Genomic DNA, 27,678 nt, shown 5'->3' on the forward strand with positions numbered 1-27,678 from the left:
TATAATGTTCTATAGAAATAAAATTTTGGTAGATTATATTATTGGGGATTGGCTATATATAACTATAGACCGATCTGGACCAACGTTGGCACGGTTGTTAGCCGACATATACTAGCGCAATGTACCAAATTTCACCACTTATCAAATTTCAACTGGATCGTATGAATTTTGCTCCTCCAAGAGCTCTGGAAGTCAAATCTGGAGATAGGTTTAAATAGGGGTTATATATAATTGAGACCGGTATGGACCAATTTTTGCGTGGTTGTTAGAGAGCATATACTAACACCATGTACCAAATATCAGCCGGATCGGTTGAAATTTGCTTCTGTTAGAAGCCAAATCGGGGGATCGGTTTATATGGGGGCTATATATAATTATGGACCGATGTAGACCAATTTTTGCATGATTGTTAGAGACCATATACTTACATCATGTACCAAATTTCAGCCGGATCGGATGAAATTTGCTTCTTTTTTCAGGCTCCACAAGCCAAATCTAGGGATCGGTTTATATGGTGGCTATATATAATTATGGACCGATGTGGACCAATTTTTGCATGGTTGTTAAAGATCACATACTAACTTCATGTACCAAATTTCAATCGGATGGGATGAAATTTGCTTCTCTTAGAGGCTCCGCAAGCCAAATCGGGGCATCGGTTTATATGGGGGCTATATATATACAATTATGGACCGATGTAGACCAAAAGTCCGATATGGCCCATTTGCAATACCATCCGACCTACATCAATAACAACTACTTGTGCCAAGTTTCAAGTCGATAGCTTTTTCCGTTCGGAAGTTAGCGTGATTTCAACAGATGGACGGACATGCCTAGATCGACCAGAATTTCACCACGACCCAGAATGTTTATACTTTATGGGGTCTTAGAGCAATATTTCGATGTGTTACAAACGGAATGCCAAAGTTAGTATACCCCCCCATCCTAAGGTGGAGGGTATAAAAATCATTTTGTATTTTAGACTATGCCTATAACATTTGTCTGAGATACATAAATAAAGACAAAAGATTTAAATTTATTAATGGTGCATATACAAAAGAAATTTTATGTTTACTGATAATCAATGCTTCGGCATTAGGCATTTTCTCATTAAACATAAAGAATATAATACTGTATTTATAATGTGGCTAATATTTGTACTTGAGGTCGTTGATGTTTATATACTTTATTGAATTTGAAATGAGAACAATTATAGATATGCAATTCATCACTCTGAAGTGAAGGCTTACATGCCACAATATACGGCATACCGCATATGAATCATTTTACACAAATGAGGTAAAGAGGATATATGAGAGTCTCTTTATCATTCCGTAGATATTTCTCCGTGTCCGGCAAAGTTTCTATATGTTTAAGACGAGAATTTTTGAAAAAATAAGATACCTCTTATCTCTAATTACTGGTTTCTCATATTTTTCATTTTTATATTATGTCTGTCTTCGTTTCAACGAAATGTCCCGCATTTCGTTGCTATTGTAAAATGTAATTACCATTCTTTTCTTAATACAAGCAGCCTTGTTTGGTTTCTCTTCCTTGTGAATATTTTAAGAAACATTTTATGAATAATTAATTATGAGCCATGATTAATTAACACTTTGGGTCTTCAGCGGAAGACGTTTATATGATTTACACTACAAAGGCAATTAATGCCTTCAAGACGTTCATACATCACATGCAGCTGAAGATGAATATCCTTGATGAAGAATATCACACAATGGGGAATTTAACAATAAGTTTAATATATTTCACTTTATATTTAGTTATGTCAACATTTAAATTTTGTAAACATGTTTATTGTCATAATCGAAATATAGAGATTTCCACCGCAAATGTTAATTCAATATCTATTATAAGTTTAAGCGTTAGTTGTTAAAAAATAAAAAAAAGTGGATCAGACCAAATTGGTTGATTGGGGTATATGCACGGACGAAATAGATTGTTTTTCATATGTTTGGGTGTACAAATTATATGTTTGGAACTCAAATTTTTTAACACAATATTTTAAGTGCAAGCATATTATGTTCATAAACTAGCATAACATGTTTGGGACATATATGTTAATATGTTAGAACATATTGTTTTGGACATAAAATGTTTGTAAATATAATATCCTTAGATGCAAATATATATTAATACAGAAATAGCCTATAAAAAGAGAGAAAGAGAGACCTGGAGGGTATGAAAGAGGGTATATGTAATATAATGAAAGTAACCACTTGGCGCCTTAAAAATATATCAGCACAAAGAAAATGCATTAACATTTTTTCTACCAGTGTATGCCCTAAGGTGAAACATAATATGTTTTACAAATACAAACAATATTTTGTTTGGACCACTCTTGAAAATATATATACTTGGAGCAAAACGTGCTTGGAGTATATGTTACAGAAGCGATTTTTTTTTGGAGGGTGTGGGAACTAAACTACAGTTTATCATACCAACATGTGGACTAAATATATTTCTACACTCAAAAAAAAAAGTTTACTTGGAAGCGATTTTTTTTTTATTTATTTATTTATTTTTTTTTTTTTTTTGAGGCTGCAAGTAATATAATGGAAGTAACCACTTGGGGCTTTAAAAATATATCAACACAAAGAAAAATTTATTAAAATTTTTTCTACCAGTGTATGCCCTAAGGTGAAACATAATATGTTTTAAAAATACAAACAATATTCTGTTTGGACCACTCTTGAAAATATATATACTTGGAGCAAAACGTGTTTGGAGTATATGTTACAGAAGCGATTTTTTTTGGAGGGTGTGGGAACTAAACTACAGTTTATCATACCAACATGCGGACTAAATATATTTCTACACTCAAAAAAAAAAAGTTTACTTGGATGCAAAGATTTTGACCTTCCCTTAAGGTTACCAAAGTATTGATTCCGAGCCAAAGATGCGGCTTCTTTAAAATAAATACATTTTTAGAGACCTGTCTGGCTTTAAATCTAGGACCAATAAAATTAAAATTAGGATACAGATCTCATTTATCAAATTTCCATTCTCTTATTATTAGGTGTGTTCCTTTACATACTACTAGTTACTACTTTTACTAGATTTTACTAGAAACCGTTCCTCAACCCCAAACAATAGTAAAAGTAGTAAACAATTTTAAGAGAACAATGTCAAAATGGATATCTCTTTCAAATTTTTATTACTACAAGTTACTCGACAAATTCTTTCGAGTAAAAGTAGTAGATATGTCATGACAAAAATAATTATTCCTTTTTAAATTTTACAAACCAAAGTAGTTCCAAATCGTTTTTTTTTGGAAATAGTTCTGAAACACTTGAATGGATTAATATATCAACATAATTTTTTCTTTGTCTCAAAGCTGAGATGTTTTTCTCTAAGTTTAGCGGTTTGTAGGTTCCGAGTGGATTCACGAGCTCGTCTATAGACGTTTGAAGTTGGACATCTCGGATGTATGAAATTTTGTTTTACTTGGCAAACGCGAAATTATGAACCGATTTTCATCATTTTTGCTTTACTGAATAGAACTCATAAACTTTCATAAAAATATTGCGTGTGTGTGCGAATATATCCGATATTTGCGAGATATGGGCCTTACAATTTATTTTTTTGTTTTGCAAAATTCGAAGAAAGTGGGGTCAAATTTTGAACCTAGAAGGACAGTTTTAAAATCGATTATTGTTATATTTTCTTATCTGCATTCCTTACAAAATTCTACGTATTCTAGAGGTAAAATGTGTGCTTTAGATTGAACGTGTAGACTCCACAATTTGAAATTTCAAAACAATACCTAACCAATAGCACTTGTTTCGAAAAAAGTACCAAAACCTTTTCCGACTCATACCAAACTCGGCACACCTATTAATGGACCAAGAGAACTTCTACGTTTTAAATTTCATGCAAATCGGCTAAAAGTACATGTCTATGTGCTGAAGAACCCAACTGGGGGTAGGTTTATATGGGACAAAATTGAAACTTAGACCGATGTAGCCATCTTCGAACTGGACCTGGATGTAGATAAAATATGGGTTCATTATTGAAGACTGTAGCGTGATTACAACAGACAGACATACGGACAACGTTATATCGTCTTATAATTTCTCCCTGATCAAGACTATATGTACCTTCTTTGGTCTGTTCAAGGACCTTAATACCGAATAAAAACTACGATGTCTTGATGACCAAGAAATCAAATCGGGTGATCGGTATAAATGGGGACTATACCAACTCATAGACCAATATAAATAAACTATTGCATATTTTTATGGACCTTGAAATACCTCTAGTTTTTTAATTTAGATCAAATCGAATATACATTGCAGAATCTATATGTCCATGAAGACAAACCAGATTTCTAATTTCAGTAAATAAGTATCGAAAATTATATAGACCTAAAGTTCGGCCAAGTCGAATCGTATGTACCCTCCATCATAGAATGGCTGCCCGTTGTCGCCGGCCGTGCTCAGTCTTGGGCGGTTCTTTCTCGGTGAGAGTAGGTTCGGAAACGTTTCCATAAAAGTTAAAAAAATAAGTTAGCAATAATAGTATGTATCTTATGTTTCAAATATAGTATTCTTAAATATTTATATTTTATATAATATTTTTTTAGTTTCGCCTTAAGCGTCGGTTTCCTTTTTCTCTTTTGTTTTTTTTTCTTTCTATTTATGATCCACAACGAATATATTAAAATTTTTAAATTTAATGAAAATGTTTCCAAATGGACATTCCAATATTAAATTTTTAAATTTAATATTTTTTATGTTTTTCATGGGAAAATTCTAAAAACAATTTCTGAGGCTACTGTGTTTCTATTGTACCAAATTGAATTATAAGATTGGTACAAATACCAAGGTGATTCGTAACAAATAATCTCCCAATTGGTTCCAATGCAATGGTGCGCTTCCCGAAGACAAAATTAAACAAGTATATATGGCCGTAAGTTCGGCCAAGCCGAATCTTATGTACCCTCCACCATGGATAGCGTAGAAACTTCTACGAAAGACTGTCATCCACAATCGAATTACTTGGGTTGTGGTATCTTAAATCATTTTCTAAATTGCGAGTTATTTTATACGTAGTATATATTAGACAAAAAGTCTACAAATAATTACGAATCGATATGGACTTTTGCACGCTACGTAGGAAGCCAGAATTGAAATATGGGGGTCGCTTATATGGGGGCTATATACAATTACGAACTTGATATGGACCAATTTTTGTGTGATTGGGGATCGATTTATCTGAGGTCTATATAAAACTATAGACCGATATGGACCTAGTTGGGCATGGTTGTTAACGGTCGTTTACTAGCACAATGTACCAAATTTCAACTGACTCGGATGAAATTTGTTCCTCCTAGAGCTCCAAAACCAAATCTCGGGATCGGTTTATATGGGGGCTATATATGATTATGGACTGATATGGACCACTTTGGCATGGTTGTTAAATATCATATACTACCACCACGTACCAAATTTCAACCAGATCGGATGAATTTTGCTTCTCCAAAAGGCACCGGAGGTTAAATATGGGGTCGGTTTATATGGGGGTTATATATAATTATAGACTGATATGAACCAATTCCTGCATGGTTGTTGGATACCATATACTAACATCACGTACCAAATTTCAACCGAATCGGATGAATTTTGCTCTTCCAAGGGGCTCCGGAGGTCAAATATGGGGATCGGTTTATATGGGGGCTATATATAATTATGGACCGATGTGGACCAATTTTTGCATGGTTGTTAGAGACCATATACTAATACCATGTACCAAATTTCAGCCGAATCGGACGAAATTTGCTTCTCTAAGAGGCTAGGCAAAGCCAAATTTGGGGATCGGTTTATATGGGGGATATATATGTAATTATGAACCGATGTGGACCAAGTTTTGCAAGGTTGTTAGAGACCATATACTAACACCCTGTACGAAATTTCAGCCGGATCGGATGAAATTTGCTTCTCTTAGAGGATCGGCAAGCCAAATTTGGGGGTCCGTTTAATGGGGGCTATATATATAATTATGGACCGATGTGGACAAATTTTTGCATGGTTGTTAGAGACTATATACTAACACCATGTACCAAATTTCAGACGGATCAGATGAAATTTGCTTCTCATAGAGGATCGGCAAGCCAAATTTGGGGATCGGTTTATATGGGGGCTATATATAATTATGAACCGATGTGGACCAATTTTTGCATGGTTGTTAGAGACCATATACTAACACTATGTACCAAATTTCAGCCGGATCGGATGAAATTTGCTTCTCTTAGAGGATCGGCAGATCGGATCAAATTTTCTTCTCTTAGAGGCTCCGCAAGCCAAATATGGGGATCGGTTTATATGGGGGCTATATATAATTATGGACCGATATAGACCAATTTTTGCATGGTTGTTAGAGACCATATACTAATACCATGTACCAAATTTCAGCCAGATCGGATGAAATTTGCTTCTCTAAGAGGCTAGGCAAAGCCAAATTTGGGGATCGGTTTATATGGGGGCTATATATAATTATGGACCGATGTGGACCAATTTTTGCATGGTTGTTAGAGACCCTATACTTACACCATGTACCACATTTCAGCCGGATCGGATGAAATTTGCTTCTCTTAGAGGATCGGCAAGCCAAATATGGGGATCGGTTTATATGGGGGCTATATATAATTATGGACCGATGTGGACCAAATTTTGCATGGTTGTTAGAGACCATATACTTACACCATGTACCAAATTTAAGACGGATCGGATGAAATTTGCTTCTCTTAGAGGATCGGCAAGCCAAATTTGGGGATCGGTTTATATGGGGGCTATATATAATTATGGACCGATGTGGGCCAATTTTTGTTCGTTAGAGACCATATACTAACACCATGTACCAAATTTCAGCCGGATCGGATGAAATTTGCTTCTCTTAGAGGATCGGCAAGCCAAATCTGGGGATCGGTTTATATGGGGGCTATATATAATTATGTACCGATGTGGACCAATTTTTATATGGGTGTTTGAGGCCATATATTACAACCACGTACCAAATTTTAACTGAATCAGATGAATTTTGGTCTTCCAAGAGGGTCCGGATGTCAAATCTGGTGATCGGTTTATATGGGGGCTATATATAATTATGGACCGATGTGGACCAATTTTTGCATGGTCATTAGAGACCAACATCGTGTACCAAATTTCAGCCGGATCGGATGAAATTTGCTTCTCTTAGAGGCTCGGCAAAGCCAAAAGTGGAGATCGGTTTATATGGGGGCTATATATAATTATGGATCGATGTGGACCAATTTTTGCATGGTTGTTAGAGACCATATACTTACACCACGTACCAAATTTCAGTCGGATCGGATGAAATTTGCTTCTCTTAGAGGATCGGCAAGCCAAATTTGGGGGTCCGTTTATATGGGGGCTATACGTAAAAGTGGACCGATATGGCCCATTTGCTATACCGTTCGACCTACATCAATAACAACTACTTGTGCCAAGTTTCAAGTCGATAGCTTGTTTCGTTCGGAAGTTAGGGTGATTTCAACAGACCGACGGACGGACGGACATGCTCCGATCGACTCAGAATTTCACCACGACCCAGGATATAACATATATACTTTATGGGGTCTTAGAGCAATATTTCGATGTGTTACAAACGGAATGACAAAGTTAATATACCCCCATCCTATGGTGGAGGGTATAAAAATCCCATTAAATAACACATCTCATATGATTTATAATCTAAATTTTGTAAAAGCATTTCTCGAATGAGGACGAGAAATAAAATCGGGACATTTTCTTTCTAGTTTAGTGCAATTTATAGACCTAAATTATCCCAAGATTTCGAATTACTTACAATTCGGACAAAAGTTGGGGAGTCTGGAAGTCAAAGAAGTCAAATCGATGGATTGGCTTATATACTAAAACATGGACCTATTTTTAATTCTGGCAAATCTGATTAAAATTGGAGTGTGTTATACGCCCAAGGATTCAAACCGAGGTATCGGTTCATATGAGAGCCATATAAAAACATGGACCGATATAGTCCATCTTCGAACTTGACCTGCGTGCAGACCAAATGCTCCACGCCATTATTAAAAGCTGTAGTCTGATTACAATAGACGTGGTTATATCGTCTCAGAATTTCTCCCTGATCGAGAATATAATATACTTTATACAGTCGGAAATCGATATTTGGATGTGTTACACTGGGAATGAAAAATACCACCATTCTATGTAGGTATATAGAAATCGAATGGATGTGGTGGCCATGTATAATCACTCAGTGTTTTCAGATAAATTTCCTCAAAGAAGTCAGAAAAAACGCCAAATATTTTTTGTGCAAAAAGTCGCTTTATGGCTTGAAATCAATATGATACGAGTAAGGTATAGGAAAATTATTTGTTCTTATTTATTTCTAAATTTAAATTTTGTTGTAAATTTTCCTCGTATATCACAACAATATAAACAAAATTTAAATGCTACAAAAAAGATCTCTCTTTTTTTGACGTTAAGAAAAAAATATCCTTTCCCAGGAACGGAAATATTGTTTTTTTTTTTTTTTGTAAATAAACCTGTTTATTGACCCGAAGTTACATCGTCTGGGGAAATTAAAAGAAAATGTCAACAGCCTACCCCATTCATCCATTCAGTCAGTTAACAAAACGGCATATAAATATTTTGTGTATTTTGAAAAGGAAATGTTTCTTTGCTCACTCACGTTTCAATTTGCAATAAAAACAAAACTGGCTACTTAAATCAACTGGTCCCAAAAGGTATCCTCGAAATCCTTTACTACAATTTATTTATAGTTTCCTCTACATATGTATGTACATGTCAATGTGTGTTATTCCCTCCCCCTGTCATATGTTGATATGACAATTTTCCCTCTCTTTTTTTCTTACTCTTTTTCTCACATGAATTAAAGGTATTTGCTGTTTTTTCCAAGCCTTTTCAACAACATTTCATTTCAGTTGAGCTCTTTTACTTACCACTTAAATATGAAATAAAATCCGTATTCCTTTCGTCATTGTGAACCTCACGTTTTACCACATTCGCTTTGGGTAATGAATGTTGATGTAAATATTTTGAGGCCAATGTCGAGGCATATGATGTAATGTCAGAATACGGTGACCTCTGTTTGCCACCGTCCTGTAACTCCTGTCGATGCCACTGCCGATGATCCTTAAGGCTGGCAACAACATAATGTTGTTGCTGTTGCTGGATAATTAAAACAAACGCCACAAGTAGATTAAATAACCATATGCAGTTAATGTCACACATTGTCCATTTCACGGTGATGACGCGACGTTTAAAAATTAAAAATTTCACTCGAGATTATTGACAAATACGCGTATGCCAGTTTTTCTTTATTTGTTTTGGGGCCGCACAAGCATAGGGTGATAATTGTATATGTATTGGTAACATATATGTGTTATGTGTGGTTGTTTGTTTGAATTCAATCACTTTGCAAATATAAATTATTGCCACTTCCAGTGCATTTGTTAGTTTTAGTTTATATCCTGTTTTCCCAGAAATCTTCACATCTTATATTTTTTTTTTTCACTGAACCATCCAACTGATACCTTTAAGCATTTTCTATGTTTCACTTTCACAGTAAAGGTGGTAAAACCAAGTCAATGTGAATGGTACCAACACGTTTTTTATTTAAATTAAAATTTATCGTTCGCTTTTAAGACCCTCGAAGTTGAACACATTTATTTCTGTGCTAAAGCATTTTAAAAGGCTTCATTCCATTTAAATGGAGTCACTCTGAGCTATAGCGATTGTTGCAGTTGAAACCCAGTTGTTGCGTTTAAAATTTGAAAAATATTTTTCACTGTACTATTCTTCCGTTGATTTCATAAATTTTGGTGTTTTCTGAAATTATACAAAAAAGTAACAATATCGTTAAACTATTTTTAATATAATTTATTTTTTGTTTTTTGAATCATCCTTGCTTAAATATACAGTAGAGAAAATACGATAATAATAACAACGTATTACACACAGAGAAGAGATTGGTTGACAATCGATTGTAATAATGAACATTCTAATTACGAAACGAAATATCAAGTGTATCAACAAATATTCTGTAATTACAACATTGGTTCTATTCTTAAAACTATCTGGGAGTGCCATCAAAAAACTGTTAGTTATAATAATAGATAAATGGTTGAGTTTACCATATACTTTTTCTATGAACAATTTTATTGGAAATTGGTTGATACAACTTACGAAGAAAACATTCATTCAGTACTCATTATCACCATACGGTTCCACAAACCGAATGTTATTGAAAATACTTTTCATTTTCATTTTAATTATTTGTCAGTAAAAAATTATTAATATTTGTTGTCGAGGAAAAAAAGTCAACCCATTTTCCCCCCTTTTTTTAATATTTTCAAAGACATAACTACACGAAAGAGATTTTACATATGTTAGAACGAGACAATGGTCAAGATTTTTATACCCTTCACTATAGGATGGGGGGTATATTAACTTTGTCATTCCATTTGTAACACATCGAAATATTGCTCTAAGACCCCATAAAGTATATATATTCTGGGTCGTGGTGAAATTCTGAGTCGATCTGAGAATGTCCGTCCGTCCGTCTGTTGAAATCACGCTAACTTCCGAACAAAATAAGATATCGACTTTAAACTTGGCACAAGTAGTTGTTATTGATGCAGGTCGGATGGTATTGCAAATGGGTCATATCGGTCCACTTTTACGTATAGCCCCCATATAAACCGACCCTCAGATTTAGCTTGGGGACCCTCTAAGAGAAGCAAATTTCATCCGATCCGGCTGAAGTTTGGTACGAGGTGTAAGTATATGGTCTCTAACAACCATGCAAAAATTGATCCATATCGGTTCATAATTATATATAGCCCCCATATAAACCGATCCCCAGATTTGACCTCCGGAGCCTCTTAGAGGAGCAAAATTCATCCGATTCGGTTGAAATTTGGTACGTGGTGTTAGTATATGGTCTCTAATAACCACACAAAAATTGGTTCATATCGGTCCATAATTATATATAGACCCCATATAAACCGATCCCCATATTTGAACTCCGGAGCCTCTTGGAAGAGCAAATTTAATCCGATCCGGTTAAAATTTGGTACGTGGTGTTAGTATATGGTATCTAACAACCATGCAAAAATTGGTCCATATCGGTCCATAATTATATATAGCCCCCATATAAATCGGTCCCCAGATTTGACCTCTGGAACCTCTTGGAGGAGCAAAATTTGGTATATTGCGCTAGTATATGGCCGCTAACAGCCATGCAAAAATTGATCCATATCGGTCTATAGCCAATGGCTAATCACACTAAAATTGCTCCATATCGCCAAAACTAATCTACCAAAATTTTATTTCTATTGAAAGTTTTGTCAAAATTTTATTTCTGTAGAAAATTTTGTTAAAATTTTATTTCTGTAGACAATTTTGTCAAAATTTTATTTCTATAGAAAATTTTGTCAAAATTTTATTTCTATAGAAAATTTCATCATAATTTTATTCCTATAGATAACTTTGTCAAAATTTTATGTCTATAGAAAATGTTGTCAAAATTTTATTTCTATAGAAAAATTTGTGAAAATTTTATTTCTATAGAAAATTATGTCAACATTTTATTTCCATAGACAATTGTGTCGAACTGAATTATATACGTATTTAATCGGCCTTTTTTATTTAATATATCCCCCATATGGACTAACTTACAATTTAGAGGACGGTGTTAAGGATTTTTTAGGATACCTTGCCATCTGCAAGTGTTACTGCAACCCAAGTAATTCGATTGTGGATGACAGTCTTTAGTAGAAGTTTCTACGCAACCCATGGTGGAGGGTACATAAGATTCGGCCTGGTCGAACTTACTGCCGTGTATACTTGTTTTACTCTCTATCAATCTAACATATGTAATTAACTATATTTAAATAAAATAAAATATTTTACGAAACAAACATTATTGTCAATTAGGTTGTGGGTACTATTAGGTTGAGTAATACAACCGAATGAAAAAGGGAGTAACGAACAATTCCATAGGTTGATACAACCAATTCTATATGGAGTTTTAGTCGCATCTCCCATAATTCGATTGAGTCGACCGAATTAGTCGGGTGACACAACTGCCAACAGATAGTTGCTACAATTGCAAAAATGAGGTTGGCAATAATTTCGGTTATCACAACCAATCTGTATTCTCAGTGTACATAGTCGGAAACCGATATTCCGACGCATCACAAACGGCCCACCATCCATTGGTTGAAAGTTCACAATTCTGTGTGGGAGCGAGAAGTTCTGGTGGATTTAAAAATATTGAGCAATTTTGGTCCAATCATATCTCTCTACATTACGGGAAATTGGTGTAAATTTGCCGCGGACGGACCTGCTACGGTACTAGTACGTTACTGGTAGGTTTTCAATGTTTATACAATTTATTAATTTCTTTATTCTCTTGATATAATCGTATTGGATCTAATCATTTACTTAAATACAATTATTAGAATAATACATTGTTTCATATATTTCAAAATAATTTTTCTTTCTGATGAGATTCAGATACTCAAAATGAAACAGGTTTTAAGAGGATGTCCAAGATTTGTTCATAACGATCTCTTATGGGGTAATTCTACAAAATTGTGACAGGACGTATCCTTTGGAGTGAGTCCAAGTCGTGTCCTAAAGTATAAATTTACCCACTCAATGACAAACCCATTTTAATGTGACCGGTATCTTCCATATATTTTGATCAAAACTGGGACTAGTGCTTACATACCTGAGATAAGTCCTGCACCAGTCCTGGGATTGTTCCATTTCCCGTAGGGTGGCTAAACAAACGTTGTTGTAATTTTTTAGAACTGTTCACTCATTATAATGAGAGAAACCCTTTCTTGTTTATCGAAAATAAGTAAATATTCGCTTTTTATTACAAAATAATTCTTATCAATTATGGATATCCCAATAGTACTCTTCCACATCACCTTAGGCTGTAAGGATATAAAATACTAGACACCTGAATTTATGTTATTGTATATCCCCTAGTTGTTTCAAATGCTATGATATAATGAAGAGAAAACTCATTAAAAGTTATTAGATTGACTCATAAACTAAGTCAGCAAAACAGCAAAGAAAAACTAGGTTAAACCTCATTCATAAATTGTCTTTCTATCTCGCTAGTCTAATCTATGAAAACAGAAAATTATCTTTTCTTTTTTGAAAAGTGACATTTTTGCACGAATGGATAAAAGATTGTATTCCTTACACATTGCGAATATCTACAAACATTTATTTTTTTTTTTTTTATTTGTATAGAATATTCTTTTGGTAGCTGGGTGGGAGAGTCTAGGTGTGCGTGTTTATAGGTAGTATAAGTTCGCTTAGCAACAGGATTATTACACACCAAGTTTATTCACACTCACCTACAGAGAGACTGTATACGAACACCTACTGTGAATTCTTTTGGCCAATTCAATGAATAAATATGTAGTTAAGATTTTGTATTCACTGGAATTAATTTGTCAAGGACTATCTCCACTTGGTCAACCAACAAATATTTATGCCTCGAAGGACATTTAACACTTGTTCGAGGACCCTGTGAATATGATACTGTTGAGTGTGTATGTGACTGATATAGGCTCGAACAATTGAATGCCCTCTACCAGAGATGGGTATGTGTTTGTTTGGTTACTCTGTTTGTGGCACACACAAAATCTCAGGCTACTTAGTCCTTCGTTTCATCTATTTGTCTACTGGAATCATTAAATGAATGCTGAAATCGGTAAATTGGTCTCCACTTTGACTTCGTGAGTGTTCAGAGTGGTCATAAGCTGCACGCCCTCGACATTTCGGAGATGACAAACATTTTCTGATTCGCTTCTAAAAAGAAGTAACATATTGGAGTTCTGGGGGACTTTTCCTATGAAAAATAACTTATGCAATATTCTTTCAAAATGCTATAAGTTATAATTTGTATACCCAGCGCCACACTGTGGAACAGGGTATTATAAGTTAGTGCATATGTTTGCAACACCCAGAAGGAGACGAGGCAGACATATGGTGTCTTTGGCAATATTGCTCATGACCGGCCCTTGAGTCGATCTAGCCACGTCCGTCTGTCTGTGAACACATTTTTGTGATCAAAGTCTAGGTCGCAATTTTTTTTTTAGTTTGTTTTTTTGTCCAATCGACTTCAAATTTGGCACAAGTATTTGTTTTGGGTCAGAATAGACCCCTATTAATTTAAGAAGAAATCGGTTCAATTTTAGATAAAGCTCCCATATGTATCTTTCGCCCGCCATATACTAATATGGGCCCAGAAGCCAGAATTTAAGCTTGATTTGCTTTAATTTTTGCGCAAGGAGTGCAATTTATAGTGTCGTAAAGTGTGTCGAATTTGGTTGAAATCGGTTCAGATTTTATATAGCTCCCTATATATCTTTCGCCCGATATACACTTGTATGGCTCCAGAAGCCCGTGTTTTACTCTGATATGCTGCCACTTATGGTTGAAATCGATTCAGATTTAGATATAGCTCCCATATATATATTTTTCGTCCGATTTACATTCATATGACCAGGGTTGGCCTGTCACAAACCGTGACTTTTGCGACATACATTTGCGTATCATAGCATGTCATATTATACCGTATATTATACTGTAGAAAACCCAATTTTGAATAGAAGAAATTATGAATTTTTTTTTTATTTAGTTTTGCACCCTGATACAAGGAATGCAGTCGCTGTCAGTCGCTTTCTGCAGAAAGTTTTCACGAGCAAGCCCATTTTCTTCGGTGGTATCGAAATTCCCATTGGTGAGTGTGCACATACCATCATCTTGGATATCATCGAATTCGCTGCCTAGCTGATGCGACTAAAGTATTTTGAGTTTACGACTTTTGTTACTTTTTCTGCATTTACGGCGCGTATCTGACATTTACAACTTTGCGACTGTCGCAAACCTAAAAGAGTTTGATACAGACCATCCCTACATATTACCCCAGAGGTCAAATTTGTAATCCGATTTAAATGGAATTTTTCACAGGGAGTAGAATTAACGTTGTATGTGTGCATGCTAAAGTTGATCGAAATCGGTTCAGATTTAGATATAACTATATATATATGTTTTCTGACTTTGGCAAAATTGGCGAAAATCTTCACATTTTCTTTGTAAAACCGCTACTGCTAAGTCTAAAACTTGTAAAAATTACTCCAATTTTCCTATACTTCTACTACATATCTATCGACCGATAAATCATTAATATACTTTTGCAAAGCGCCTAAAAATTGCTTCAGATTTAAATGTTTCCCATACTTTTATACCCTCCACCATAGGATGGGGGGTTATATTAACTTTGTCATTCCGTTTATAATATATATATTCTGGATCGTGGTGACATTCTGAGTCGATCTAAGCATGTCCGTCCGTCTGTTGAAATCACGCTAACTTCCGAACGAAACAAACTATCGACTTGAAACTATGCACAAGTAGTTGTCATTGCGTAGGTCGGATTGCAAATGGGCCATATCGGACTTTTACGTATAGCCCCCATATAAACCGTAAATGGTCTCTCACAACCATGCAAAAATTGGTCCAAATCGGTCCATAATTATATATAGCCCCCATATAAACCGATCCCCAGATTGGCTTGCGCGGAGCCTCTAAGAGAAGCAACTTTCATCCGATCCGGCTGAAATTTGGTACATGGTGTTAGTATATGGTATTTAACAAATATGCAAAAATTGGTCCACATCGGTCCATATTCATATAGAGCCCCCATGTAAACCTATCCCCTGATTTGGCTTGCGGAGCCTCTAAGGGGAGCAAATTTCATCCGATCCGGCTGAAATTTGATACATGGTGTAAGGATATGGTCTGTAACGAACAAAAATTGGTCCACATCGGTCCATAATTATATATAGCTCTGACAACCATGCAGGAATTGATCCATATCGGTCCATAATTATATGTAGCCCCCATATAAACCGATCCCCAGATGTGACCACCGGAGCCCCAGGGAGAGCAAAATTCACCCGATCCGGTTGAAATATGGTACGTGCTGCTAGTATATGGTCTCTAACAACCATGCAAAAACCGGTCCCCATATTTGACCTGCGGAGCAATTGGAGGAGCCAATTCATCCCACCCGGTTGAAATTTGGTACGTGGTGAAATTTGGTACATTGCGCTAGTATATGGCCGCTAACACAATTTTATTTCTATAAAAAATTTTGTCAAAATTTTATTACAATACAAAATTTTTGTCAAGATTTTATTTCTATTGAAAATTTTGTCAAAATTTTATTTCTATAGAAAAGTTTGTCAAATTTTATTGCTGTAGAAAATTTGTCAAAATTTTATTACTATAGAAAATTTTCTCAAAATATTATTTCTATAGAAAATTTTGTCAAAATTTTATTTCTATAGAAAATTTTGTAAAATTTTATTGGTATAGAAAATTTTGTCAAAATTTTTTTTCTATAAAAAATTTTGTCAAAATTTTATTACAAAATTTTGTCAAGATTTTATTTCTATAGAAAATTTTGTCAAAATTTTTTTTCTATAGAAAATTTTGTCAAAATTTTATTTCTATAGAAATTTTTGTCAAATTTTATTGCTGTAGAAAATTTTGTCAAAATTTTATTTCTATAGAAAATTTTGTCAAAATTTAATTTCTATAGAAATTTTTGTCAAATTTTATTGCTGTAGAAAAATTTGTTAAATTTTATTGCTATAGAAAATTTTGTCAAAATTTTATTTCTATAGAAAATGTTGTCAACATTTGATTTCTATAGAAATTTTTGTAAAATTTTATTGCTGTAGAAAATTTTGTCAAAGTTTTATTCCTATAGAAAAATTTGTGAAATTTTATTGCTGTAGAAAATTTTAAAAAAATTTTAAAAATTTTTAAAATTTTATTTCTATTGAAAGTTTTGTCAAAATTTTGTTTCCATTAAAATTTTGTCAAACTGAATTATTTACGTATTTAATCGGCCTTTTTGTTGTTTAATATATACCCCGTGTGGACTAACTTACAATTGAGAACTACCCCCTTGTTTTACCGAAGTTTTAAGATACCTTACCATCGGCAAGTGTTACCGCAACCCAAGTAATTCGATTGTGGATGACAGTCTTTAGTACAAGTTTCTATGCAATCCATTGTGGAGGGTACATAAGATTCGGCCTGGCCGAACTTACAGCAGTATATACTTGTTTACTAATATTTTATTCCATTAAAGGGCATTAACCGACTTAAATTTTAAGTCTATAGATTTTAAATAAATCTAATAAGTTTTGTCCAGATCGTGTCAGATGTAAATATATGTATATGGGAACATAAACCTTTATATATAGCAATTAACTTATTTGACGATTTTAATATAGTATCGAAAATGTGGATCTACAAAGTAGTTCAGGGTATAACATAGTCGGCCCCGCCTGACTTTAGACTTTTCTTACTTCTTTTGGAATGTTGTTCTGAGTGCACTGAACAAAAACTAGCCCGTTTCCAAAGGTTTACATTAATGTCTTTGGTATTGATTTCGAACCGAAGAAGCAAAGCTTGGTGGAGGGTGCTTAACATTCGACCCGTTGGAATTTTCCATCTTACTCTCTTTTTTGCAGTGTTGTTGTCTTACTTTCATTTTAATCAAAGAAATGTTCAAATTTATTCGACAATGCTTGGTAGGGTTTTTGTTGGACCTTGTTTTCGTTTACGTTTCCGTTTCGTTTTTTTTTATTTTTGCTTTTACGACACAATCCTCCTATGGTCTCAAATCTCCAGGTGGTAATTTGTGATGAAAACTTATAACGTGACACAATCGTCGACCGAAGGATATTTTGGAATTTATATTATATTGTGCTTTGTTGTAAGGGATTTATTCCTGTGAGTCTGTCACAATGTGGAAAGTTTAACACGTGGCCTTGTGAACTCACATATGAAGCCAGATTATTATTTAATATTTTATTGTAATTATTTAAATATTCATATTTATTTGTTGAATCTTCAATTTGTTTGATTTGACAATTGTGTTACTTTTTTTTAATTATGTGTGTCTTATACGAGTATATAATATATATTTTTTTAAAAATCAGAATGTTAAAATGTTTAACAGAAAATGTGGCCTTAAGTTCTATCAATCAAGTGGTGTGTTTAGTTTTCAACTATTACTGCGTTTGATAACATTCACTGACATCATCAAATATTCATAGTTTAAAATTACTATGTTTTTTTCTTTATCCATATTAAAGTTTAGTTGTTTTCCTTCTTGAAGTCTGCAACGTAAATTAATAAGCAGTGTACTGTGAAATATATTTTTTAGCTTAATTATATGTGTTAAACAAAGTGCTGTTTTTTCTACTTTTCGTGGCCACTCATAACAAAATAATTATTTGCTTTGAAACCCACGAAGTTTTATTTTCGTGGTAAAGGTTTCTCGTTAAATGTAAATAAATTTCTATCCACGATACTACTTGTCCCGATAAAACTACTTTAACAGCACGAACAAAATTCGTAAGCTAGAAAAGAAATGAATTTTTTGAGTGTAGATTTTCCATTATATCTTGTTATGAGTTTTTAGTAACACAAAAAATAGTTTAAATTTTATGCTCATTCAATTGGGGGTACTTGCAAATATTTTATTATAGACAATTTGCATACAATTTATTTTTGATTGTGGTTAAAAGAAGTTAACTTTTTGTTCATTTAACCCTTTCACTACCGAAATAAACCTAATGTTAAAAACTTTAATTTTTCTTCTGTTTTTACTTGTACTAACTAACAATATGTAGAACAAAAATTGTCATTTTGAAAACCTACCTCAATTACTTCAAGAGCTTGTTCTGAAAACTTGATTCTAGAATTGTAACCAAATGTCCTTACGAAAATAAGCGCTATTTGGCCTATAATATCAAAGTGTGAGCAAAAATCCAAAAAAAAACGAAAAAGTGTCAGCTATAGTTTTCGTATGAATGTCCATTTACTAGAAACATACAGTAGAAAAATTGTCTCAAATTTTCGTATTTTCCGTTTATTTCTAAAGAAGTTTACAAAAATGTATTTTAGACCTCACCAATATGGAAAATATTTATAGCTTATTTAGATTAAAGCCTCTACTTTAAAATAACATAGAGATATAAATCGAAACTAAGTGGATAAAAAGAATTTGGTGTCTTTTTCGAATATCCATCAAAGTGGACATCGGTAGTGAAAGGGTTAACTTTTGTACTTTGAAATGTTTTATCTCCATTTCAAATCTTTTATGGAGATTTTCTTTAAACTTTTATCGACCTATAAACAAAAAACATTAAATGGACCAATAGTTCACATTCTTAAAATATAAAGAACAAATAAATAGAAAAAAGTGATTTTATGACGTTTATGAAATTTAAGACTTCAATACACATACAATTATTTATAGCTACACAGCCAAAAAAAATCAAAGGCATACATTTAAAAGCATTTACACAGCCAAAAAAAAAATTCAAAGGCATACATTTAAAAGCATTTCCAAAAATGTCCTTCCAAAGTATTCATTATTATAACTACACGGGAAGTTCTTTTGATAACGTGTTTTATAACTCGCTTTTTTTTCAATTTTTAATGGGTAATTTTCCCTTTTTTATTTCGACTTGGTTAAAAATAGAGTACGAATTAATAAAATAGTACAAATTAATAGAAATTTGTCCAAAAAATCATAAAAATTATTTATATAGCAAAATTTTTAAAGTCACATCCAAAATATGGAATTAGGATGTTATACAACAGCTGTTGAAATGGTGGCTGTCCGTCCTATGTCAAGTAGAGGTGTGCACGTGACACGAAATTGTCGTGACTCACGAAAATGTTCGTGATTCGTGCGTGAGTCACGCTCATGACAACAGCGTGAGTGTGCATGAGCGTGATTAACAAACCAAAATGTCGTGCGTGAGCGTGAGTCACGAAAATAATATCTTCGTGAGTGTGCGTGAGTAACGAATTACACTCACGAAAATATTCCTGCTCACCAACATAAAACGCTTAAGAGTTAAATTAAGAGTTAAATTTAAATTTACAATTTTAGTGACACCTGGGATGTTAAGAGTTTAATAACACTCTCGATTTTAATAATGCTTATGTTTTAAGGCACTTCGAAGGTAAATTAATCATAAAATTATTCGTGAGTCACGATATTTTTCGTGAGTGTGCGTGAGTACAAATTTTCTTTTCGTGAGTGTGCGTGAGTCCTACCAAAAAAAGTCGTGCGTGAGTATGATTTTTCTGTCGTGAGTGAGCGCGAGCACGAGTAAACTATTATTTACGTGCACACCTCTAATGTCAAGTTCATCGCTTCTGCGCCTATTTTGAAGAAGTATTTTCACTAAATTTCATAAAATGACTATATCTCAAAAAGTGGTAAACATCTAAAACATCCTTAAAATACGAACGCAAATTTTGTTTTGCATAGAAGACGCATTTTTCTATTATAAACATTTTTTCCTTGTCCAAAAGTCGTTAAACTTTTCAATGAAGTCGTATTGTCTTTATAATTAAGTGATTTGACTTAAAAATGGATATCATAACAGGAAAGAAAAAACTTTTTGGCTAAGGTCAACTTGACTTTAATAATTCAGAAAAATTCTTTATTAAAATTAATGAAATTGTCTTAAAATTTGTTATCTTTTTGTATGACTAAAGCAAAAAATTGTTCAAAAATAGGACATGTGTTTCAACACTTTATATTAAAGACGTTTTTACTTGAAACATAGCATAATTTTTACTGGAAGTCGAGTCTGAATTTGGAAAATAAAGTTGTAGTTAACTCTTTTTTAAAGAATGTGATAGTATATAAAGAAAAAAAAAAACTGAAAAAACGAATAATTAAAATTTGCTTCCTAGAAGCAAGTACACAAAACCCAAACATAAAAGAGAATTGTGTCTTAAAAGTATCCTTACTTGTATTCTCCGCTTCTTTGACTCGGAATCAATACCAAAATTGTTAAAGTAAAGACAAAATCTTTGGAACCGGGCATGCGTTTTTTTTTTTTCAGTGTAATTTGTTTATCAACTATATTTTTATTTCTGATATATTCTGTAAACAATGATTGTTTGACTAAAATTCTTGTTTGGAGGATTAGAATTATTTTTTGTGTATAATATTCGTGATCAATTCGTGATTGAGTGAAAATTTTTTATATTTACAAAATTAACTATTTCTTATACCAAACCTCCTGAATTGGGTGTAGACTTGTTGTGGGCAAAAGAGTTCTCAAGTTTGTCACAAATGATAGGTTAGGTTAGGTTAGGTTAGGTGGCAGCCCGATGTATCAGGCTCTCTTAGGCTATTCCGTCCATTGTGATACCACATTGGTGAACTTCTCTCTTATCAGTGAGTGCTGCCCGATTCCATGTTCCATGTTGATAAGGGACCTCCTTTTTATAGCCGAGTCCGAACGCCGTTCCACATTGCAGTGAAACCACTTAGAGAAGCTTTGAAACCCTCAGAAATCTCACCAGCATTACTGAGGTGGGATAATCCACCGCTGAAAAACTTTTTGGTGTTCGGTCGAAGCAGGAATCCACGACCTTGTCTAGTCGGCTTTTCGGATCCGGATGTGGTGCAAAATTGGCGCAGAAGCGATGAATTTAACATGGGCTTATCATAGGACGGATGTCCATCATTTCAGTAGCCGTTGCACTGAATTTGCATCACATCTTAAGGTGTGATGCGAATTTAGTGTTTTGGATGTGAATTAAGAAAATATGTGATATTTTGACAAATAAATAAATTAAATTTTTTTTAATGATTTTTAATACATTCGTACGCTTGTCTGGAGCGTTTGACATCAAATTTAAATAATTTGTATCATTTTATTAATTTGTAATCTGTTTTTAACAACCTATTTGAAACCAAAAAAATATTTAAATTTCTCATTAAAATTATGAAAAAACGAGTTATAAAAAATTGACCCAAATTAACTTCCAGTAAAGTTAAAATAAAGAACATCTTTGGAAGTGCTTTTAAAGTTGTGCCTCTGGAAGAACTTCCCATTTTTTTTTTGCTGGGATATTGTGCCACTTTTTTAATTTAATTCTGATGTAATGTGATAGATTTTGATACAAAGCCCCATCAGATTATGGATATTATTGGTGGCTTAACATATGAACGTGGTTTCGCGAACAATATTATATTTATAAGCTACTTTCCTTCTCATACCTTGATGTTTCGAATACCGCCTTAAAGTATGCAAATAACGCAGTAAGTATTCTGGGTTGCTTCGCCAAACTGAAAACTTCAAGGGGTCATTTTGAATGTTAGGTTAAATTAGATCTAATACAGTTTAAAAACAAGTAAAGAAAGACTAAAGTCGGGCGGGGCCGACTATATTATACCCTGCACCACTTTGTAGATCTAAATTTTCGATACCATATCATATCCGTCAAATGTGTTGGGGGCTATATATAAAGGTTTATTCCAAATACATACATTTAAATATCACTCGATCTGGACAGAATTTGATAGAAATCTATAGACTCAAAATTTAAGTCTGCTAATGCACTAGGGTGGAACACAATGTTAGTAAAAAATATGGGAAACATTTAAATCTGAAGCAATTTTAAGGAAACTTTGCAAAAGTTTATTTATGATTTATCGCTCGATATATATGTATTAGAAGTTTAGGAAAATTAGAGTCATTTTTACAACTTTTCGACTAAGCAGTGGCGATTTTACAAGAAAATTGTTGGTATTTTGACCATTTTTGTCGAAATCATAAAAACATATATATTTGAGCTATATCTAAATCTGAACCGATTTCAACCAAATTTGGCACACATGACTATATTACTAATTGTACTCCTAGTGCAAAATTTCAACCAAATTAGGCCAAAACTCTGGCTTCGGGGGCCATATAAGTCCATATCAGGCGTAAAATATATATGGAAGCTATATCTAAATCTGAACCGATTTCAATCAAATTTGGCACACATGACTATACTACCAATTGTACTCCTTGTGCAAAATTTCAAGCTAATCGGGATAAAACTCTGTCTTCTGGGTCCATATAAGTGCATATCGGGCGAAAGATATATATGGAAGCTATAACTAAATCTGAACCGATTTCAACCAAACTTGGCATGCATAGCTATAATGCTAAATATACTCCCTGTGGAAAATTTCAACCAAATTGGGCCAAAACTCTGGCTCTTAGGACCATATTAGTCCATATCGGGCGAAAGATATATATGGGAGCTATATCTAAATTTGAACCGATTTCAATCAAATTTTGCACACTTGACTATACTACTAATTATACTTCTAGTGCAAAATTTCAACCAAATTCGGCTAAAAATCTGGCTTCTGGGGCCATATAAGTCCATATCGGGCGAAAGATATATATGGGAGCTATATCTAAATCTGAACCGATTTCAATCAAATTTTGCACACTTGACTATACGACTAAGTGTTATGTTTGTACAAAATTTCAAGCAAATCGGTATAAAGCTCTGGCTGCTGGGTCCATATTAGTGCATATCGGGCGAAAGATATATATGGAAGCTATATCTAAATCTGAACCGATTTCAATCAAATTTTGCACACTTGACTATACGACTAAGTGTTATGTGTGTACAAAATTTCAAGCAAATCGGTATAAAACTCTTGCTGCTGGATCCATATTAGTGCATATTGGGCGAAAGATATATATGGGAGCTATATCTAAATCTGAACCGATTTCTTCCAAAATCAATAGGGTTCTATTCTGACCCAAATTAGGAACATGTGCCAAATTTGAAGGCGATTGGACTTAAATTGCGACCTAGACTTTGATCACAAAGATGTGTTCACAGACAGACAGACGGACGGACGGACGGACATGGTTATATCGACTCAGTGACCCACCCTGAGCATTATTGCCAAAGACACCATGTGTCTATCGTTACTCACGAAAAATACCGTGACTCACGAACAATTTTTGGAGTAATTTACCTTAGCGATGTGTCTGAAAACATGAGCATTATTAAAATCGAGAGCATTATTACACTCTTAACATCCCAGGTGCCACTAAAATTGGAAATTAATTTAACTCTTAAGCGTTTTATGTTGGTGGGGGGGATTATTTTCGAAAGCGTAAATCTTTACTCACGCTCACGCACGACATTTTGGTTTGTAAATCACTCTCACGCACACTCACGCCGTTGCCATGAGCGTGACTCACGACTCACGCGTGAGTCACGAAAATTTTCGTAAGTCTTGGTATAATATTTCAGTAAGGTTTGTTAAGGATATTACTAATTTGCTTGTATTTATTCTCAATTTCTTATAAAATACATTAAAATTAGTTCACATGTTTGTTTTCCATAGCCATATATTTTAGAAAATTATTTCAACAAATTAAAATACTAGCCTGTTGAGTCTTTGCTTATTTTATTTTATTTTATTTTATTTTATTTTTTAGGTTACATTTTGTAGTCCAATCATTATAATCCGAGGTTACATAGACAATTTTTTAACAACTTAAAAAATTTTCCTTATTTTTTTTGTGTTAATATATTTTGAAAACTTTTTAGTTTATCCAATTTTTATTTTCACTTATAAACTGTTTCAATCCAATAATAATAACTGAAGTTATTTTTTGTCTTAATGCAAACATCACTACCAATATCAACTGAACAACAATTCTACTTACAGAGCGGTATATATGCCCCTATGTTCCCCTATTTCTTTCGAAAGCCTTTACGGCCATTTTCATATGGGTCGGTTAGGCTTTAACTGCCAGTTAACAGAAAAGAAATTGTAAATGTCTTCTCTCCGGTTAACTTTAAATTGAAAATTTTCTTCAGTTAAGTTCCTAACTGGCATAAGGAATATATAGGCAAGATGACAGATATGTCCATATTACGGTTTAAAAGTTAACATATCACTAAAGAAGCTTCTTGAAAATATGGCTTATTGGTATTTCAAGAAAATTGATTTTGGTCCTACTACTTCAAGGGACAAGTCACTTCATTTTTAATTGTCGAGTATGAGTCAAACGTATACAATGTTTGCAAAGAAAGGAAGTTTTTACTTTTTAAATTTTCAATGAATTTTCCGGTCAAAAATTTCAAAATATATATATTTTTTAATCAATGTATTCTCATATAAACGAAAACATATTTCAAAAATAGCAAAATTCAAATTAAATTATTGTTTTTTTTTCTATTTTATAACAATTATAAAAACTATAACAAACATTAAATCACTAGCTACAAACGCTTTTGGCTTTGCTTTTCTTTTGAAGGGGTTTCCAAGGATTTTAAGGAAAAGGACATAAATTTTTGTTTAACAGGCGAATATCTCAAAAATGTTTACTTCTAATGTTTTTCACTATATTATTTTAGAGTATAACAACTTATTAAATTCATCCCTCCTATATCAAACAGGTTTTGCAAAGAAAGGCAGTTATTATATTATTATAATTATTATTCACATTTAGTTTTGGTTTCCACTTGCAAAACTCGAACTTGACTCCAACCTTAACAATAAGTGAAAAAAATTCTTCACAGTACACATTCAAATAATAAACTTTTATTTATATGGGAAGGTGCATGATGAATCCAAATTTTTGTTATTTCCATTTAACCGTCGACATATATGAGGCCGTAACTTTCTTACTAATTTTAATTATCACTAGTTTTTTTAATTCTTGTTTTTTATGACACCAACTTAGCCAATTTCAAAGAGAATAAATTTTTGATGACACTTAACAATTTTTTGTTGACTTTTTCTTTTTATTACTAAGAAAATTCTTTATGCTGCAATTAAAGTGGTTTTTGTGCACTGGGACATGTGGCGTATGATTTATATTAATTGGCGAAACTTTCTTGTTTTATAACAAGTTTTATTATTATATTCGCTTTACTTCTTTGCCTACTTTGTTATTGCTTCTAAATTACGCCACCAATGTAATATTTTTCTCACACCTAACACTTTCTAAAAAAACGAAATGAAATCCACAAACAGATAAGCGCACATTTGTTGCTGTTTCATTTTCAAAAAAAAAAAAATTACCATAAATAGAAATTTCATTTAGACAAATGCCTTTTGTCAGGAGTTACAATTTAAGCACTGTTAAAGAATTCACATTTTGCTTGATTTCGGTTTATTTTTATAAGAACATTTTCGATTAACTTTAATACGGAAAGAGAGATACATTTTATTGAAACTTCATATCTAAGGTTTTGCAATAACCTTGCTCATTTTGAGATAAATTGAATTTTTATACAATATGCTTTCGTTAATGCTGTCCAATCCAAGATCGACCAGACGTTTATCGCGTTTAAATGGCAACTAACTCAAAGTCCTTCCACAACATGGTAATATATATGAATATTTTGTATGTAGTAGCCGCTATTTTGGTGTTTCTTTTCCATTTTGGCCTTCGGTAGCTAAGAGTTGGTTTGGTTGGATGTTGGATGTGTGGAGTGTATGGAAGTGTTTGTGTTTGTTGGTGGTCTATATGGCATGACTAACACTTGTATGCTATACTCAGCTGTCGTGCCACACGTACCATCCATAGGCACATAAACACACATCCATAATTTTTAACTCATTCTCTCTCACTGGTCTCTCTCTCGTTGGAATGTCAACAGAGAATAATTTCACCGTATGTTAGTCCTTGTTTTTTGTTATTGTCTACATCCCGCTTTTAGCTTTTCTTTACGATTTGCAATGTGAATTTTATTGAATGAACTTCCAGGACATGCGCCTCACATCTAGAGTCCACAATGGAAATTCTCTCTTTCTCTCCTATCGATGTACGTGTTTAAATACTCTCGCAACACCTATGGAAGTAAAACAACGGAAATAGGATTTCAGTTGTTTGGCTTTAATGCTATAATGTGGGTGTCAAAGGACCATTTTTTTTTGTTACTGGCATCTGGAAAATCACGTTTAACAAGTTTGACAATAGTTGTCATTGTTCTGCTATAGCATCCTTCAGTATTCAACAGTCTGTTTTGAGTATTAGAGTATTCAATCACCACAGTTTCCTTTGGCTTAATATCATCATAGCTGTCTGCGTGGGTCTTTTTTGTTTTGTGTAGTTTTTTTTTTACTGAAAACTTTTCTTTCTTGTATTTCTTACTCTTCTTTAAGGATTATAGAAGGATTTGAGGTTTAAATGATTTGTTTTTAATAAGTTTCGTTATTTCTTTAGATTCAATACAAATAACGTTTTTATTGGAAATATTTTTCAATCTGTCATCATTGTACACGCAAAGAAACGACTCTTTCGGAACACAATTTTTGACTATCGGAATTTGCCCTTCTTAAAAACATATTTTCGTAAAAAAAACAAGTAAGCAAAGGCTAAAGTCGGGCGGGGCCGACTATATTACACACTTCACCCCTACGTAGGCCAAATTTTTTTTTACTTCTACAAAATCTCTAGAATTAAAATTTAAATCGGCTAACGCTATCCAGTTAATTGGAGGAAACTTCCATTGAAAATGGGTCTAAAATGTGTAACAGTCTACCATATTTCCCCAACTCTGGGGTACGTATATATGGGAGCTATATATAATCTGAACCGATTTTGACTAAATTTGACATATATATTTAGAATAATAATTCTGCTATCTATGCGAAATTTCACGTAAATGGGAGTATAACTTTGGTCCCCCTGGTCATATGAGTGCAAATCGGACGGAAGATATATATGGG

The 27,678-nt window shown here is 33.4% G+C and overlaps 1 protein-coding gene across 1 annotated transcript in view; it reads right to left on the minus strand.

Moving 5' to 3' along the window:
* LOC142229863 (uncharacterized) overlaps positions 1–26,279 on the minus strand; it is a 362,803-nt gene extending 336,524 nt beyond the window's left edge. The window contains exons 1-2 of the mRNA XM_075300443.1: positions 26,026–26,279; positions 8,981–9,869 (exon numbers count right to left, since the gene is read on the minus strand). Of these exons, the coding sequence (XP_075156558.1) occupies positions 8,981–9,272 (292 nt within the window). The 5' untranslated portion in view covers positions 9,273–9,869; positions 26,026–26,279. The remainder of the gene's footprint in view (positions 1–8,980; positions 9,870–26,025) is intronic.
* Between the last annotated feature and the right edge of the window lie 1,399 nt (positions 26,280–27,678).

This window comes from Haematobia irritans, chromosome 3 (assembly GCF_050003625.1).
Source record: "Haematobia irritans isolate KBUSLIRL chromosome 3, ASM5000362v1, whole genome shotgun sequence".
Lineage (NCBI taxonomy): Eukaryota > Metazoa > Arthropoda > Insecta > Diptera > Muscidae > Haematobia > Haematobia irritans.